This window comes from Copidosoma floridanum, unplaced genomic scaffold, assembly GCF_036245765.1.
Source record: "Copidosoma floridanum isolate Cflo_tuat_1 unplaced genomic scaffold, Cflo_Japanese_pri ptg000004l, whole genome shotgun sequence".
NCBI lineage: Eukaryota > Metazoa > Arthropoda > Insecta > Hymenoptera > Encyrtidae > Copidosoma > Copidosoma floridanum.
In genome coordinates this window covers 24513676-24534579 of record NW_028321881.1, presented here as the reverse complement: position 1 = coordinate 24534579, position 20904 = coordinate 24513676, and the positions used below count along the sequence as shown (strand labels likewise).

At 31.9% G+C, this 20904-nt stretch overlaps 1 protein-coding gene across 1 annotated transcript in view; it reads left to right on the top strand.

Annotated features, from left to right (window-relative positions):
* Positions 1 to 700: 700 nt before the first annotated feature.
* Positions 701 to 20904, top strand: part of LOC106645530 (protein unc-80 homolog) — a 676041-nt gene continuing 655837 nt past the window's right edge. Inside the window, exons 1-3 of the mRNA XM_089596422.1 lie at positions 701 to 749; positions 1406 to 1883; positions 2013 to 2586. Of these exons, the coding sequence (XP_089452548.1) occupies positions 701 to 749; positions 1406 to 1883; positions 2013 to 2586 (1101 nt within the window). The remainder of the gene's footprint in view (positions 750 to 1405; positions 1884 to 2012; positions 2587 to 20904) is intronic.

The window sequence follows — 20904 nt, the reverse complement described above, 5'->3', positions numbered from 1 at the left end:
TTAAATATTTATGTACACATGTCCTACACTATTTTACATTAAATTTGTTTTACTTTTTAATAATAAAGGCAGCCTTATGAGGTAAGCATTAGGACCAATAAAACATTATTCGAGAGAACATTTAATATCTTAAAGTTTTCATTCTTACTTTTTTACTTGCTCTCAACTGTTAAAATTCTTAAACACTCACCTGTATAAGTCATTTTAAAAAAATTTCACTGAAGTAAAAAAAAAGAGTGAAGTAAGAATAAAATCCTTCTTTAGGTTATTGGTAAGTGGCCCTTTGTTTTTCTAAAATAAAGCACACATATGTAAATTTTGTGATAGATTTAGACAATTATGCCTCCAACACACTCACTGCGATCAGCCTAATTTCTCTTTGTTTCAGGTAAGACCACCCTCTGTTTTCTCCCACATACGCTCCATGCATTAGCGCCTCTATACAATTATACAATTACAATTACAGTATCGTTGTGTACAGTATTATACATTCAACAATGATTCCACTAACTTATAGGAATATTTCTAACGTGGCGATTACTAATATATCATTGCTTACATCATGAAAGATAAACACATAAATGAAGTAAAAATAGTAAAATCTAGAAGAAGAACTGCATGTGTATTAACTAACTTAATAAAGTTTCTTTTTTAATATTGTAAAATTAGTATATCCTTTCATTCTTGATCTTATTAGAAAATGTGCTCACTTCTACAGTCAGTGATAGGAGGCCAGAGAAAAGGAAAAGGTGTATATGTAGGAGAGATTATGATCATAAGATTTTAAGAAAAATTTGTATATCCAGACAAAATTTTTTTGCAGGTCTTCAAATGTCAAATGAGGGTGGACATAGAAAGGCTTTTTTTCTTTTAGAATACACGTTTACACACGACTATCGAAACCAAAACTTCAAGAAAAGGATATATGCACACACAATATATTCTTTTATTGTTTTGTATTATCCTTTTTTTATGTCTGTCACTTAAGCACCTCCAACAATTGATTCACACAAACAAGCGAACATACTTTATGCCAACAAATTCTGTATACGCTACGCACCTCTGCAGTATACTTAGAGTCAGAATAATCTCAGAAGTTCTTGAGATTTCTACTTCTTTTTCTGCCTGTATTATTTAAACTTCCTTTATTTTGCTTTGTATACATAGCAGCCTTATCAACTTACCTCTTAACTTAATCTTCCTTAATGTTCTTGTTAGTAGACAAAACTGTCTTCTACAAGCTTCTTTAACATAAAATCTTGTCGTCTATAGAAAAACGTACGTTGCATATAATATTTATAAGATAGTTCTTTTTTTAAACTTGATTATTAGGTGTTGTCAGTTTACAAATATTAAAGTGACTTTCTGTTACTGAGTTGAAAATAATAAAGTCATTCTGTTACAGTTAGACGGGCTGAGTCCATTCAATCGAAGCGTAAGGTAAGTTCTTTGTCAGATCGAAGTGATATGTCTGAACCAGGAATGTATGGTGAAATCAGTGGTGAGGAGTCACCTGGTATTCTAAGTGATGACCAACCTCCAGAAAGTCCCAGTGATAGTAATGATAACGATGAAATAAACAAAAGCTTTCCATGGATGAAGATTGTAGTGGCTACAGCTTGTAGTTTTAACTTTCTTTGTTGTCATCAAAGATACTGTCATCCAAATTGTCATAGACGTCAAATGAGAGCCAGCGAACGATTAATAAAGGCAGTAAGACACATTTATAATGAAGACTTTCATCAGACTTCAGATGAAGCTCTCCTTAATTTAAAAACTGAAAAAAAAAGTAATCGTAAGAAAGACAAACGTAATCAAAAAAATTCTCAACTTGTAAATGAACAGTTACCTTCTGCTGAAAAGAAAGATAGCAATAGACATAAATTTAGGTGAGACAATAAAGATTTATACTTTGTACTCATTTTAAGTAATTCATTACAAGAACATTCATTTGTTTCCACTAGGTTAAATGGAAGTATAAATAGATCTTACTCAAGGATTAAATATGCTACAGATCTATTAGATTTAGATCCTTATTGTCAAGAAAATTTAGCAGAGGCAATGCCAAGTTTAATAAATAAGTTTAATGAGATAGAAGTACTGCCTATTTTAAAGTATCTACAAACCCAAGTCAAAAATTCATTTCACGCCCCCTTAGCTACTATCCTGAAAGCTGCAGCTGTTATATTAGAGGAACACTTTATTAACATTATTCCCATAGCTTGGGAACTTTTATTAGAACCTAATCAAGAAGTAGCTATTACAGCTGCATCTTTGTTTATTATCGCCACTATTCGTGCACCAACCGAATCAGTTACTCTTATTCATCGAGGGTTGCAGCATACTGATCCAATTATTCGTATTACTTCTATTCTTAGGTTTCAAAACTTATGGAAGTCCAGATATCAAGTTTGGCCAAGAATGGAAGAATCTGCTCATTCAACATTTAAGGTACCACCACCTGGAATTGAATTCACTCTTCCATCTCCAAAAATTGGTATCGAATCACTGCCAGTAGTTGACCCACCATGGATGCCCCAGATTAAAACAAAAGTGGAAGAAGTCACTCTAAACAAAGAGCGACGAGTAAGTAAATAACATTTTAAAGTGCAATTTTTTTAAAAACAGCTATCACAATAAAAATAATACCAATATACCAATTGGCTGGCTTAAATTATTAGTTCAGCAAGTTTAGTCGCTGCAAACTTCTTAATAAGTAATCATGATAAGAGTGTTTTTCTACTCGTGTTTGCTACAAAATTTTATTTGGATATCCAGAAGTGTTGTACATTAGATAGTCGTAGATAAAATGACCAATAATCTATGATAAATATTTAATAACAATATAATGACACAATGCTAAAAATGACATAATAGAGTACTAACTGTATGTGTTTCGATCTGTGTAATGCCTGGTATACGATCCCATGCTTCTCCAATACACAAAACTTCTCATACCCCTGCATAAGTCTTTTTTTTTAATCCACGCCATCCTTTTTTCACAGCATGCCTTTAGGGCTTTACAAAATGAAGTAAAATGTATGAATTTTGTCTTTTGAGGTTAAGCCCCTCTCTGCTGCAACACACACCATCTATAATGACTTTACAGCTCTTTTCCAAAAAAATTTAAACAAATTATTTGGAAATTCTTTTGCAACTTTTTCGAATCATTTTAAGTGCTTAGTAAGTGGAAGAAAAAATATCTTAAGGTGGTTTTATATCTTCTTGCTATAGTCATTGAAAAATTTAATTTATTTTTGTTGCATTACATGATTCAATTATTAAAATTTTATTACTCTTGTATCATGTAATGCAACAAAAATAAATTAAATTTTTAAATAAAAATTTAATTAATAAAATTTTACTACTATTGTAATACTGTACTGTAATAAAAAATTCTGACAGGAAAAAAATTTCACATACTCCTTTAAAACTTTCTTGGATCATCTACTCTTCAAATCTTATACTTATTCTTAAACGGCAAATTTTTATAAAATCATCAATTTTTACCTATGTATTTTTCACGTTTGAGCACCTCCAAGTAAAACTAACCACTTGGTAAGCGTGGTGCAATGTTTCAGTCAAAAGTGTTCTATTTAACTTAATAACAAGTGACAGATAAAAGATAGAAAATATATGAAGACATGGCTGCTGAGTAGTGCACATTTAAATACTCATTAGTACGCAAGATTAACAAGCTTGCAAGCTTGAAAGCTATTTTTTACAGCAAACCCTAGTACAAATAAAAAGTAAAATTTAAAAAGTTTGCTCTTAAGCTTTAAAATTTTTTTCGATATTATTTAATTTGCTGTGTCGCAAGCAATCGAGATAGAGATACGTATCTAACTGGAGACCATGGTTGTATTATACTAATAATTATTATTGTTATTGTTGTCCAGAGGCTCTTTTTTTAGTTCATTTCTATCTCATACTTTCATTTTTAATTAGTGCTTCATATTTTTGAAACTAGTTTGTATTACCTTGTATTGTATTTTGTGCATTTTATGTGTAAAATATCATTTCACATTTAATAGGATATTGGGTAGTAAATATCTACAATCGTTATCGCAGGTCTTCAAAAAATATTGAAAAAAATAACGTTTGTGTTAAGTTATCAAATGCAAAGTCGTTATACAACGAGCGTTAGGATAATCAACGTAAAATATAATTATTGCTTATGTTTGTTATTTTAGATGGATGTAACCGTCAGTTAAAAAGATTGTTTTGATCCGTATAAAGGATAAATAAAGCATTTGCAAAATCTGAGGGCCGTACCTAAGACTGTGAAAAAGTTTTTTTCTACCCTACAGAAGAATGCTTACGTCAGTATTCTTTATAGAAAAGTAAGTTCTAGATAATAAATGACTTATATGTGACTAATTTCAAGTAATAGAAAAATCAAAACAAAAGATACAAGACGAAATTATTTTAATAAATAACAAGCTTTAACTCAGTAAATTATTGCTTTTATTCTGGACTAGTCCTTAAATTTTACTTTCCTTGATTTTTTTGAGATGGCTGGAAGCTAAAGTAATTGTTTTGATGACACCCTTTCTTCGTTAATAGTTAGTCTATTACACAACTTGTAAGCAGATAATGTACTTGAAAATGTAAAAGGGTTTTACAAAAATGATAATTGTCGTAGGCTACTGCCTGGAATCAAAGACAATATCTGTATGAAACAAGATAATAGCAGTGAGACATGAGTTCAAAGAATAATCATCCCGTATAACTTTAGGTCTGATACTTGAAAATTAGAATCTTGACATAAAAGTTTGATTTAGTAAGCAGGATGATTAATGGACAAAAAGTTATGTACGTAATAGAGCTAATAGTACACATTCTATTCGCATGTGTCTCTTCCGTGAGTATTGTGAGCTTATGCTTACGAACTCTAATATTTTTCGTTTAAATTAAAGTAAAATAATTAATTAACAACAAAGAATGTATTTCAAAAATTATTTATAACGAGCTGACAATAAAACGTTACGTAAACTTATGTCAATGTAGCTCTTTCATAAATGAGCTAAAGTTGTATATGTTTCGGTAGTTAAGTAGTGTATGTACTAACAAGATTTTGCATCAAACGTGGCAGACGATTCATGTATCCTAATTATAAGCACGCTAAGATATTTCCTTATTATTAAATAATGTTTTGTTAACATTTAATTGAGCCCTCAAGTAAATTAAAAACAATAACAGCTGCTTGAATATTGATGTAATCTTTTGCATGTACTTTTAAACAGGAGCTTACAACGCTGTACAATAGCTTATGTACTTAAATGTGCACTTTTACACCTGCCAAGAATCTCTAAAAACTGATTACATCATGCGGCTACCAGACGTTACAGCAGTGATGGAGGAGGATGGGAAATATTACTAAATGTTAACAATTCTGTACTTTAGGGGTGCCCCAGATGCGTTGGCTGTTACAAGATCGAGTGATATATACACTCCTTGTCCACTACTAGTACTGTTACATAGTACATCAATCGTGAATATAACTATGCATACTCATTGAACAGGTGCATCTTTCCTGGAAACGCTATATACAGCAGGCTGCATTTGGGAGACATACATTATATTACTAACGAGACTCACGATGCTGCTTACACATTTTGGGAAAGCCTATGATACGTCAAACTGCCATGTCATAACTAATGTTATTGCGTTTTTTTTCGTGATACCCTGTATCTCAGTGGACAACTAAGCTAATAGTGTATCACGGCAAACGGGTACCCTAGCATAAAGCCATTAACATCTCAAAATGTCAGTAAAATAAAAACTGGGTTCTCAAAGTTATCATCTTCCACATACGATACCATTTTTTGCAAATCCATTAGTTGTCAGTGCAATAAAGTTCACCATCACCTGATAGTCCGCTATCGTAAGCTTCAAAACCGCAGAAATTAAAGAAAAGTAGTTCTGAAGGTGCAGGAAATCAGTACAAGGATTGAGTAATTAGAGCGAAAAGACAGATAGCCATCGCACAATCGTATAAGTAAGAACGGGTAAGAGCAAGACAGAATAAGAGAAAGATAGGTGTACATACGGAATAGATCAGGTTGCCCAAAAAAAAGAGTCTGAATTAGATAAGGGAGCTTTGTGGGTGGAATCATTGGAACTACAAGTGAACCAGTGCATCCAGGACTATCTAAAGCTATTGTACTGTTATACAAATATTGCTTGTCTTAATTTTGGCTATCAGCAACGAGCCATCTCTCTATTATAGTTAGATGAATTGTGTTTTGTCAGAAAGTCGTGTTGTCCAAGTCTCGGCAGTCAGTGTAGGGCTATACTTCCATTACAAAAAAACATAGTCATGTGTAGTTAGAATGTGGTAGGGGCAAGTCTAAGCAAATTTTCTAGTATAATTAATAATTTTCTGCAATAGGACGTTGCACGAATGAAAGAGTAAATGTAAAGTGAGTGTTCTCGTCTTTGAGTTTCGTATAGTAACTCATGGTCAAAAGTGTTTTGTGGTAGCTAGGTGGTTTTGCAATCCAGTCAAGTGAATGCAACTACAAAGTTGGCTGTTTTCTGGATCATACTATTAAATATTAATATCTGTACAGGTACGGGCGTATTTACGTATAGGAAGACGTCGTCATCAGAATTAGTAAAGATACTTTAGCATAACTAACTTTGGTAAATGAATACACTAGTAGTTGAAAAGTAAATTATGAATTGAACATATTTTGTTCTTATAAGTAAAGTGTGTCGTAACGGTGCCGCCGTTTGGGGTTCGCGGGAATTTTGATAGAAAGGAGAGGGGACGTGATGGAGCGGGAAGAGAGCAATGAGTTAGATAGACCAGCTGGAAATTGCGAGCGAGCCGGACGTGCAAAGAGAGATGGGAAGCGGGAAAAGGCGTGAATAGGTTAGGGGCCTGGATAAGCGTGTCATCAGGAGCCCAAACAGCGAGGATAAGCGTCGCCGGTATCGGGTATTAAGTCACCCGTGTCAGCGCTACCAACCGAATCCGAAAGAATACTTGGCTGGTGGGGATGCCCACCAGTTCTCACATCTTCAGGATGCGCATTTTGACCTTGACTTTACACTCTGTAGCCGTCGGGGAATAAATTAAGTCCGCTCCTCATGAATTGTGCAAGGTTTATGTATTAAATCGTGAGGTCTGCCCACTGCATAGGACGCGGAAATTTTACGCCAATTATAGTTATAAATATATGGGGGACAGTGGTGTCTCCACCGAGATTTATTATAACGTACTCTATTGTTAATTACAGACACACACACACATGACTGCTTGTTGTTTAATAAATACTTTAGATTCAATATAATTTTTTTTTATTCATAATGTTGAGAATCTTGCTTTATCAATGCATGTATATGTATGTGTGTCGTCAACCTTAACAGTTTCGGGGTCCCAGTCCGTTACCTTTCATTTAATATCTAGCTACTCCACGTATCAGGGACATATGTGGCCTTGAGTTATAAGCTAATGGAGCACCTGGTGCCCAGATTTGACTACAGTGACATTAGGTAAGGTCAACAGGTTGTTTGACCTGTACAAAATAGCAGGAGTGCTGTTTAGGGTTTCTGGGCCGCATAAGCCCGGCCGAAATCACATGAGGCAGGACATAAGGGCATGTCCTATTCTCTGCGTCATCCCCCCCCCGAGCACCTCGCAACAGTGTATTTACGTGTACTTAGTCATTTTCTACCATGATTGTCCGCTTCCAGACAGCGAATTTATGACAGGTTCTCTTTGATGTATCAAGTTATCATGCAGAGAGCAACTCCTATCAAAGGAGCCGTATAAGGTTGTGTATGAATTAAATATTTGTGGTTATTTTAAGTAGTAATAATGATTCATAGTATTTTAAGTCAGAACATTCAGTAGTATTATTTGTAATTATTATGTTGTAGTATTATTTGCAGTAGTATTAACCAGTTTTAAGCTTAAAGCTTGGACGGAGAAAGCTTATACTTAAAAAATCTTTTACTTTCTTCAAAAATACAATACATTTAAAAAAAAAACAAATAAAAAAAGGAATGGTAACCATACAAATCACGACAATATTATTTACTGTTACGATTTGAAACAGTTTGACTATAATAAATAATAACACCTTTTTTCCAAATTTTATTGATAGTTTTAATACTGTATTGATGTTTAAGCTACTATTTAGTAATGAGCAAAAATTTTTTTAAACATTGTTATTGTAGTCAAACTCACTCATCAATGTACTAACCTTACGCAAGTATTGAAAAATAAAAAAATTAATGTGTAAAAAGTATGGTAAAAGAAATGTAAAATGATAGAAAATGAAAAAAAAGATAGTTATTAACCATCTTATGTTTTTTCTTATAGTGTAATCGAATTAAATTATCAGCAATGAAAATTTAAGCTAGCTTAAAAGAAATGTACTTTAAAGAATCTTACACTGCCAATTGATTGTTATACAATATAACAAAAAAATAGTTTTTGCTAAGATCTTAAAAACAATAGAAAAAATGGTAAAATAGGATTGTTAGCGTCGAAAATGAATAGTTAACCTTGAAATATATATACATTGTGACCATCGGTCACTCCTACAAAAAAAAATAGTAAAATTTTTTAATCAATTTCGACTATAAAAAATATAAAATTATTATTTAGTGTTTAAAGCTTCCACCGATAAGAAGGATATGCAAATATAGCGATAGTGTGCGTCATTAAGTGCAGAACTAGAGGGAAAGAGACAACAACATTCTACCAATGATGAGAGTCCGAAAATTTCCCCCTCACGAAGCAATTGCCGAGCCGCCGAAAAACCGAGGTTTGCTGTACGATCAAGAAACAGCCACATCAGATTCTAGCTCTAGATTATCTGCCTAGCAGGTCAAAATACCTTGCTTTTCGGGCTTCTTGACTGATCTCACAACACTGGCCTATAGCGACGTGCTTGGTGAGGCATTGTGTCCGAGCCTTTCGCGTACAAATTACGCCAGCTATTTTTATATTCTTGTTATTCATTAATTATTAAATCATTCTTTTGATAACTTTTTTTTAACGGTTTTTAATTAATTTATTTGTTTTAAGAATAGCGTATTGAACTTTACGATTGTTCAAACACTTCAATAAGTTTTCAAGCGAACGAGCGTCTTATGCCGTTTACGTAATTCGAGCCACGCGCTCTTGTGTATAAAATTTGATTAAATACATGATATTTTTGATTTACACGTATTACGCATATTGATTGCGTTGAAAAACTATTTATACGTAATATGACACCTTTCACGAAGTTGTAACGTTAACCACCATAAGATAATTTATAGGTTTGCGGGTAAGGGATCCTATTACCTTTTCTTTAGATGTTTAATATACTCGTAATGTATTGAGTATTAACAAACATCTAAATTTTCCATAGTTTCCCTCTTTTCATCTCTACATGGGGCATTAGAAGGGCGGGAGATAATTCTTAGTTTTATTTCATGCATTAGATAGAATGTTATGGTCTAGGTAAGTACCGTAAACCCACGACTCCTTTATAGTCAACAACGTGGTTTTCTCCTCCGTAATTAGCCGTAAATAATAACGAGAACGTCACAACATACAAGTATGCGTGGCAAAAAAAAAACAAACTAAGCTTTCGTTGATACCTATTGGTCAAGTGGTTTCCCGTAAAAAACCTCATTTATTGAGCAAATACTCAAAAATAAGTAACTCTTTTTTGTATACTGCATAAGAGCTGAAATACAACAAAGTTGCAGCCTTAGTAGACTATAATACTTACATTAGTTCTTAGCAAGATAAGATAAATAGTTTTTTTCAACTGCAGTTAAACAGAAAAAGAGGCACTTTGGAAAAACAACCTAAACAAAGTTGCATACAACGTTTGATGCAATTTTTTGTTAGGATAAATTCTTTAATATTTACTTTACAAAAAAGTATATATCAGTGACTACGGTGGCTCATTTCTTCTAATGCACAGTACTGCCATGCACAAAAACTATTTATCACATTTATCGCTTTTCAAATTACTTCAACACTGCAGAAAAATTTGATACTTTGGTACGTTGTAGAGTAGGTATTTAACAATACAATTCTGCAAAAAGATGCCTCCATTAATGTAAGCAACTTTTTTTAGGCCGTTTTAGCGAGGTCCCTTTTTTGTATTTAGCTGAGGTTTGCAAAAACTGTCTATCTAATCTTGCTACAATTTGGTCTAGTTGTTGAAAATCACTTGAGCTGCAACTCTACACAATTTCAGTCCTCAATTTATATGTAAAAAATGTTTATTAATTTTTTATTTTTGCTGGAAAAACTAGGTTTTTAGCATTTCGTGAGAATACTACTGTCCCAATTAAATCAACTAAGGCTTAGTTTCTTCATCTTTTTGCTACACATACTTCTGTATGCAGATTTTCTAGCTTACTGTTTGCTTTTGACGCTTAAAACCGTGGTTTAACATTTTTGCCATATCGATGGTTGAGAGTAAGATAATTCCAGCGTGACGTCACCCCATTTAAAATAACATGGAGTGACGTCACGCTGGAATTGTCTTCCTCTCAACCATCGATATGTTTGAATTCTTAGTTAAAAACATTTTTGTTTGATTTTGTTACAATCGATGAACATTGTTAACTGCTCCACAATATATTCTTTTTGAACTAGTCTTAATTTAAGTAAAAATTACGGACATATCAGCTAATTCAATTACACTATTAGTACGAATATTGAAATAGTGGCTTAAGACCCGCGGATGATGTATGAAAAAAAAAAAAAAAAAAAAAAACAATTACTTAAACTGGTATGTATTTAAATAAACTATTTTTACTAAAACAATATTAAAACAACAAAGACGGACCACTATAAGTCAATTGTAGTTGCTTTTTTTCAAAAAAAAAAATTAGGGAGTTTCTTTGTGGTTTTGTACGCTGACTAACGATCATGACCATGGTTTTTATTGTTTGTTCACTACTTAAGTTTTAGTAGGTTCTTGTTATAATATCACCTGGAATGGTTGAGCATTATTCCAAAAACTTAGTATTTAAAATGTAATAGAAAGATATGATAAATAAAAAAATTCCAAAATTTTAGATCCTACTTTTACTAAAGTTTATACACAGTAATAAATGTGTGCAATGTTTGCAAGTCAATTGATTTTGCTCATTACAATATAATCAAATCATTTGCCTGATGAGTATTACTAAATGTGTGTGTGTGTGTGTGTGTGTATGTGTGGGCGTGTGTATTAACAGTCACTGATGCAGACTTTAAGTGCCACTGTTTAGATTAATACTAATAATATTAAAAAATTATGCAGACTGTCCGCATAAGTATAATTTTGTCCGTATCACAAGCATGAAAATTCTTTACTTAATAATATCCACTAAAGTTGCCTGTAGTAAATGTGTCTTCCTTTGTTATAAAGTTATGTGTGTATGTCATTCCATAGAAAACTTACACAGCTCTTCTATGGCGTACACTGCATACTCGAGGATAACTGCCTCCCCCCGCAGACTTTTTCTAAGCCACTAACACCCCCTTACTCCACCTGCCAGTTTTTCCACACCAGTTTTGGGGACTGTTACCGAGAACCTTCTAACCTTTATAGATAATTGCATACATTTATGCCCTTATTTTATGTTTATTAAATGCTATCTTTAAAATTATTTAACTATTAAATACTGATGAGACAAGAACTGTCTGCCATTTTTTCAAACTATATTTATCACTTAAAACGCACGTGCAAAGTTTAGAAATAAATTAACACATAGATATGTGTGTAGGATATTGTTTATTGTTTGCTTGTAACATATAAATAAATGATATTGTACAAATATATAAATTTCATATATATAAAAATGACACTCAAATTATATTTAGACAAATACATGGATTTAGAAAAAATTTATTTTATGATTAATTGAACAATTAGATCAATTTTACATTTATTTCATAACAATATTAAAGGTTCTTTAATAAAACTGGATTTTAGAATGCCTTAAATTCAGGACTATCTATTGGACCTGTTTCATATTTTTGGACTTTACGCATCTGTAAGTTCACTGAGAGAACGTTGGTAACGCTGAAGCGCCAACTGTAGTTACAATAGCACACTAACGTCGTGGTTCGCACGCTTCACCAATTTTGGAAGTGCTCCGTGCCCAAACGGTAGTGCATGTGCACCAATACGCGGGTCAAGACCTATACCTTTTTGTTCGCACAGAGCTTACGCCAAATAAGATAAAGGACTTGTACTTTCTACGTAGGACTTACGTCTTAGTGCTTGTACTTTCGGATTTCTTACACAATGACACTCTTATTTAGGTGAAGTATTTGTGGTACGTCTCTTATGATATTGTACATATAAAAGCATAAATATAATGAGCTATATAACCTTGCATAATTTGTGAGTAAGAACACAGGATTCCATCGATTGATATTAATTAAAAATGGCTTTTTCTTTTTAATCAGAAGCTTATAACTGCAGAATATATAACTGCAGGAGCAAAAAAATTTTTTTTTTGTTTTTTTTTTAAACAAATTTCTTAAATTTGAAGGTGGCTCTCTACCGCTACATAGCACACAATGCAAATGGATTTATTAAGATGCCTGATTAAATACAATGATAAAGATGTAGTATAATGTGGAATAGGGGTCCTTACGAAGATAGAGAAAAATTATTTTATTAAATTAAAAATATTTAATTTAAGTAAAATCAGTAATTTTAGAATCATACTCACCAAAAACAGGAATTATTTTCGGTTTTTATGTCATTTCAGTCTTAATTAAGCTTGTTCTACCCCTAACATAAGGTGCTAAAAACAATCGCATCTATGTCATTACGCATTAAATATTTTTAAAAAATTTTCATTACGATGTTGTATTAAATTTTCCAAACAGCACTAAAAAACTTTTAAAAATTACAACTGAATACAAAATCGAGGGCATTCCTGTGTTTTTAAGTGCAATGGTAAAATTTAGATCTATACACAAATGCAAAATAGTAAATTTTATAAAGTAATTCTTTTCAATCTTATAAATTACCCTTCTGTCGTATTAAACTGTACATTTCTTATTGTATTACAACAGCTACATTAACAATTGAAAAATTCGCTTTATTTAATGGTTGTGAGATACCCTAAGTGTTCTTAGATGCGTAATTTAGAAAATTATAAAATAATAAGACAAATATCCTTGAAAGCAAAAAAATTTATAATTATAAATTTATAATAGTTCAGTATAATTTAAATATGTGTTATATTTACATATAAAGGAATCATAACTTACGTAAATGAAGGAAACTGTATGCTTAAACTTTGAAATCAGTTTTTAACCTATTAAGAATGTATACAATAAAGAACCAAACAAACAGCAGGTGGTGATATATATTATAGATTCCTTACACAGGTGGTCAGTGGTTGTTCTCTCACACGAAACAAGAAGTATGTCAGCTGTAATTTAGTTGGTAAGGTATTTAACCTAACGTACTGATAGTGTTGTTGCCCAAATTTTGGTAACGCTGTGGTCCCAAACGGGAGAGCAGCCCTCCCAAGCGGTGAAGGCGCTGTGGAATCAAAGCAAGGTAGGGGTAAACGGTATAGTTGTTGACCCCCCGACAGTGATTGACCTTTTTTCTATTATTTGATAAAAAATAAGGAAGGACTTTATTTTTTGACTAAAATAAAAATTTGTTAGTATTCCTTGTACATTTTTTTCTAAAAAACTCGTTTTTTTAAAATAGGAGTATACGTAGCTTAAAAAAAAAAAAATACTCCAAGCAACTGAGTCACCTTTGTGATTTTTGTCATCTTCTTAAAAAATACGCTCGGCATGCACAATTTCATATAGACTATACAGAAACCTACAATCGATTAAAAGTACTTGTATTATTACTAATGCATATGATAACATTTAAATTCTATATTTTCACGTCCATATCAGTAAACATTGAGTTTATAAATAAATTAATAGGTGGCCAATAATTGCATCTCAAACACTTCAAAATTTAATGATTGACCTCTAGGTCAATCATTAGATTGTAGACTATACATACCAGCAGTCAGTCATTGTCATGATGCTTATGACTGCAAGTGCTAAGGTTTGTATTAATTTATTTATGTCAATTAATATGAATTATTCAATAAATTTGCATTGTTTGATACTCAAAGTTTATAAGAAGATTCAAAATATTGTATTTAATTATTATTTGTATTTAATAATTGACGCAAACTGGTAAAAATTATATAAGCACAATTTTTTTAGGTTAGGCTTATTTACAGTTATTAAGACTCAGTTGCAAAATGCCTCAAGTAAAAAAGGGAGCTTTGTGTAACAAAGTCTATACAGAAGAACAAATTCAAAAAGCCTTGAGTGCCGTTAAAAATGGAGTATCGAGACGAGAGGCATCCAGGTTGTATGGCATCCTTCGAAGTACGATAGTTTTCAGAATAAATTCACCAAATGTCAGAACAACTCCTGGTCCAGCACCTGCACTTGGCAATAAAGCTGAGCAATATTTAGTGCATTGGATTGTGAAATGTCAGGAAAGAGGATTTCCTCGGAGAAAGGAAGATATTTTTGCTTGTGTGAAACAGCTTTTGGATGAAAGTCCTACAGAAGATCCTTTTAAGAATAATGTACCAGGAGACGGTTGGTATAAAAGCTTTCTTAAAAGACACCCATGTATAACTGAGCGTTTTCCTGAAGGAGTGACGTCTGCGAGCTCTTGTGTTTCTGAAACAACTTTGAGAAGTTGGTTTCAAGAAATTCATAAGTATTTATCCAGAGAAAATTTATTGAATATTTCAGAGGAGCCTAGTCGTATTTTTTAATAAGATGAAACCTATTTCTCAGTGTGTCCAAAGATGAAAAACGTACTGGCCCCTCGAGAAGCCAAAAATGTGTACGAAATTGAAAAAGGTAATGCAAAACTAAATTTGACTGTTTTGTTTACATTTGGTGCAGGTGGTAGCACTACTTCCCCAATGATGGTTTTTCCCTACACTCGTTTACCTAGTGCTGTTGCACGATCAGTGCCTGATGAATGGGGAATTAGTGTTACACCAAGTGGATAGATGAGTGATGAGCTTTTTTGCAAATATCTTGAAAAAATACTCGATCCGTACTTATTAAATAATAATATTGAGCTACCTGTTATATTGTTTGTTGATGGACATGGTAGTCACTTAACATTCAAAGTTAGTAAACTCTGCTCTCAATTAAACATTATTATTCTATATCTCTATCCTAATGCAACACGAATCCTTCAACCAGCTGATGTTGCAGCATTTAAATCACTAAAAAACATGTGGGAAAAAAGTGCTTGAGTGGAGACAAAAAAACCTCACTGTGCTTTTGAATTTGGAAAATATGTCACCTATTTTAAAAAATGCTGTGGATCAGTTTTCTTCCAATCATACTGCAGTGATAAATGGATTTAAGGCATCTGGCCCTTATCCATGGGATCCTGATGCTATAGACTACACAAAATATCTAGCCACTAGCTCTTCCACAACTGTCACCTCAAATGTTGATAAAGTACAAATTAGCTATCCAGTATCATCAGACGTTTTTACTTTAGATACTTTTATGGAAACTGCAGGACCTGAGTTGTATAAAGAACTGTCATCGATTACTTTGACAGAAACAACTCAGTTAGAAAAATCCCAAGAGTTTATGGCTTTGAAAAGAATGCAAGTCCTTCTACAAAAATCAAAGACTAGTGTGGAATCTAGTATACACGTCCAGGAAGCTAATGTAAATTCTCAAGAAGCTGATAAATTTACCCAGAGAGCCCATATTATTTCACAAGAAGCAGATAATACTCTAATCACTGAAGATCCAAATACTCAAATTCATTGTTTGACAGGCATAGGTACAGATGCAATTGAAACTAATATACAAAGTTATTTGCAGGATGCAGAAAATGATTTGAATCTGTTACTTGAATGCTCTAATGAGACTCAACAATCTGTGATTTCCTTAAATATTGATATAAATAGTGTACCAATTATTTCATCAGATGATATCTCATATAGCTATTCATCTGGTGGTGATGTGAATTGTGATAATTTTAGTGATAAATGTACCAGTAGTCAATTACTGACTGAAAATTTGATAGATTCAAATAGTATGATGAATATAAATATTTAAGAGACTGATAATGGGCAAAAAAATTATGCTGTGATTGAGAGTAGTAAAATAAATAATTCCAGTGATTTAAAAGATAACCAGAATTTTGATGATAAAATAGAAGTCAGTTATGCTGTTATTTAAGACTTATCATGTAATCGGTCAGCCAATCGTCTAAAAATATTAAGTGATTTTTTGATTTCACCACCACGTCCTAAATGCAAAGGAAAGAAAATTAATGATAAGAAAACATATGCTGTAAAATCTTCTTAGTGGAAACTGAATGAAATCAAAAAGATAGAAAAAAGTAAGACTGAAATTAAAATAAAAGAAGCTAAGAAAATTAAACAGTTAGAGAAAAAAAACTCTATGAAATAGAAAAAACCGTCAAACAACAACTTGCATTGCAAAAAAAAGTGAAAGAGAAGCCCTAAAACAAGTCTCAAAAAGAATAAAGAAAGAAAAAATTAACAACTCATGGAATAACAATACTAAAGTATGCATGAATAAAATAAACAGAAATAAAAACATTAAATCTATCAAGAAGTAAAACTGTCAAAGTGAAACACTTTACAATTGTATGTGATAAAGAGAAAATTCCAAGTGTTCAATAAATTATAGTTACGTAGAGTTACAGATCATACTAAAAAATAAATATTAATCACTGTACGTTTGTAACTGTGATATGAAGGTAATGTATAAGCAATTATTTTAATTTATTACGTTTTTTATTTATTTCAAATGTACACCTTAGAAAATAAACGAGTCGTTTGTTAAAGCAATTTTCTATTACTTTTTGTTTTATTTTAATACTGATTTTTTTATACGTCAATCACTGTCAGAATGAGGTCAATCACTGCCTTAGGCATGTCAATGATTATTTTTTCTAGTGCTTATTATTATTTTTAATATTTACTCAAAAAAAAGTAAGAAAATCGTGTGAATTTTGTATGTATATGATCCCAGTACTCGTTTAAAAGCTGAAGACCCATTGTTGTAATTTTTATTTAATTTTTTTTTTGTAATTTTATTTGACGTAAGACCTTAAGAGGTCAATCACTGTACCATGGTAGCCATTCCGTTCGGGACTGCAGCGTCACCAACGTTCTCTCAGTGTACAAAAAAACCAGTGGACAATAGATACTTGGGTACGCAAGCTAAAGCTGTACTTGGATAAAATTAACATAGGTGCAATAATAATTTTTATAACTATATAAATAAATAGTTATAAGCAATATATAATGGCATAATACAGTATAAAAACTATACAGGCTGGCCAGTAAAAGACTGTGTGCTTTCATCGAATCTTCCGATGATTTGAAAACAACTATGTTCTACCTGCGTTGATAACATCTCTCATGTCACGCCTACATCTGTCACATATGCTACCGCACTCATTCCTAGTTCACTTTTAACACCTGAAACATAATTGTATCTTAAAAATGAATACCATCATTAAGTAATACCATTCTGCAGTGCCAGTTTCTTCAGTAGGGTAGTATTACATGTTAGTAAGTGTACCTTTAAAATGCTCATCACGTGTACATTTTTTCACACATACTATTTAAACATCAAACGTTTATCTAAAAAAGCACAAAAAATAAATAAATCTACCCAAAAAAAATGGCAGATTGTTTAATTTTACCTATTTTTATGTGTTTGATTTAAAAAAATCACGCTTCTCCATGTAACTTTATAAAACAACCATGTAAAATGCATTTACGTGAGCTGTGGAAGTCTCCTTATATTTGTTTGTATGAAAGATTTCTTTTAGAAAAACCTGCTTAATTTTTGAATAGATTTACAAATTTTTGGTTTTTGTAACAACAAAAGAAAAAAAGAAACACTATAAGAAATCACTTTAAACATCAATGCAAAAATTATGAGAGAATAAAATACAATAAAAATCAATTATTGTATTTATACAGTACCAGAAATTTTGAAAAATATATAAATATCTAATTTTTAAGTTTTTAAAACCAACGGTTTACTCAAAAAATAAGTTTAATACGTTAATTATTTATTAATTGATGTTATTGATAACTTAACTAAGTAAATTAATATATAGGAATTAAAAATAAGAACTGACATGATAACATGCAGTAATAAAATTTTCCATGTAAAAATAACTCTTAACAGAGTAAGAAAGGGCCTCGGCGAGTGTGCAGAAGAGTGTGGGCGTAAGACTCGTGGATTTAATTCTTTTTTTTTTTACTTTTTTCTGTAAGGGTTAGTAAAAAAAAAGATGAAATAATTTATAAGATTTAAGATATATGGTGTGATGATGAGACGTCATGTGGTGGGGAGGGGGCTAGTACAGACTAACTCAGCAAGGGGGCAGGGCAAGAGATCTGAAATCATTGATAAACTTTAACGCATAAGAGAAGTATATCTTCAATAACTGTAAACTTATAAAAGCATGCTTTTTTCCCAGAAGGCTTATACAAAATTTCTATATCAAGCATAAGCTCTATTTGACATTTTTACAAATTTAAAATGTATTAGATGTCGATACAGTAATTTACAAGTAGGTAATCAATGAGCATTCTAATCCAGTAAGAATTTAAATTCACTTTATAGATTAGGTTTTACATAAAATTATCCTTCTCACTAGATAAAAATCCTTTTAGTTATTTTTAAATTAACATAGTAGTTCTTTTTCCTGCACTGATCAAATGTTTATTGATTTAAAAATTTTTTTTTATTTTTTGTTACCATCAGTCTTTTATTATAATAAATACTGAATCAACAAACTCTTTTTACAAGGAGATTATGTGATAAAATATTAGGGGTCGTAAAATAGCTACTTGCAATAGAAGCAGAGATAAAAGCAAAGATCCAAAAAAAATTTGGGACATAGCAAATATGTTTAAATAAATAAATGAAGTTAACTTCTAGTATTGACAAAACAACTTTTTCTATATTCCTGGAGAAATTCTAAAGGGAAATGACTAATTTTTTTTTCAAAATGTATATTAATAAGTAAAAACTTAAAAGTTGGCTTTGTTTCACAATGTTTTATTATTCGCAGACAGCTGTTTCGGCATTTACGCCATTGTCAGATGCTCGACATACACTGAATGGTCTATGTACATCAGTTCGCTAAAGTCAAGTACAAGTATTACAAATGTAGTTGTCACTCAACGGTATGATATGTATGCGCCTGTATATGAGTACCTTATGAGATACTATGTATTACATTTTCTATTATTGGAGATAAAGTGAAATTAATTTGATCGTTCGTTATGGATTTATTATGTTTTTTTGCTAATTCTATTTCTATTGCCTCAAACAGATTCAATTTAAAACTTTTAGGTAAACTGTGTAGTAACTTTACATTATTTTCATCTAGGAAATGCGCATTAGAATTACAATGTTCACTAAAACCCGTCGTATTGCGATCATTATAAATAGACTTTTTGTGCTCCTTTATACGCTCGGAAAGGGCACGTCCTGTCTGTCCAATATATATGGCATCGCATTCCGAACAATTAATCGAGTAAACACCACATTTCTGTAAAATACCAACTTTTTCCTTATTCTTACATGCAATGGATTTCAAGTTACGTTTATTGACCATGATTGTATTTACATTTTATTTTTTTTTTTTAATTACTTATTTCATCGGATACTATGGGAACATAATTCAACATATTAAATTTTTTGGTTTGTTTAGTGACTGCGTAAAAATATTTTGAAATAAGTCTATTGTTTATTTTAAAAATTAGATTATCTATGAGGTTTTCATTGTAACCATTATTAATTGCAAAACATTTTAATAGATTGATTTACTTTTCGTAATTAGATTTCGTTAACGGTACTGTTGATAATCTATGTACAAGAGAGTAAAATGCGCTCATTTTTATATTGATGGTTAACGTTAGTTAAAGAGTTAACGTTAGATAGTATCCCATAAGGTACTCATACACAGGCGCATACATATTATACCGTTGAACGACAACTACGTTTGTAATACTTGTACTTGACTTTAGCGAAATGATGTACATAGACCATTCAGTGTATGTCGAGCATCTGACAATGGCATAACTGCCGAAACAGCTGTCTGCGAATAATAAAACATTGTGAAACAAAGCCAACTCTTAAGTTTTACTTATTAATATACATTTTGATTTGAAATGTTTCACCAACGCCCAAGCAAGAAATCAATTATTAAAATTTTTTTTGCACTGAATAATATAAGATTAAATCATTTTTTTTCGAGCGATAAAACAAACAGCCACTTTTACAGTCACAGAAATAGGTGCTATAACGTGAGTTGCGGAAAGTGGGAAGTGACTAATACGTCATAAATTTATTAAAGCTACACAAATATCCTTACAGAGGCCACTGTAAATATACAAATAGTTCTGATGGTACGTGAAGGAGGAGCTTCTGGCCGAGTACAACCAAAGGAGGCCAAACCAAAGAGAGCTGTCAAATTCTCCGGTTCACGTGCATGAAGAGGGAGAGAGAGAGAAAGCTGCTCACGGCAATACATATCGCTTTATACACCGCTGTATTACTACAGCAGGGTTGAAAAAAAGTCTTGTTACACTTTTTTTAATCTAGCCCCTATGTGCCTAAGACTCATAACACAAGAAAACTAGCTTCGTTCCAAAAATCAATACAAAATAGCTTTTAACAAAAACAGTTAGCACTACGTTCTCATCAACAGGAACATAAGTATAACGTTGTTTGCCATATTTCAAATCTGATTGGACTCTTTTTTCGTTTATTTCATTTCCTCTCCTTCTTGTACAGTTCTCCAGACTCTTCTTTCTTAAGCTTTAGTTACAGTCCTCAGTATCACACATCAC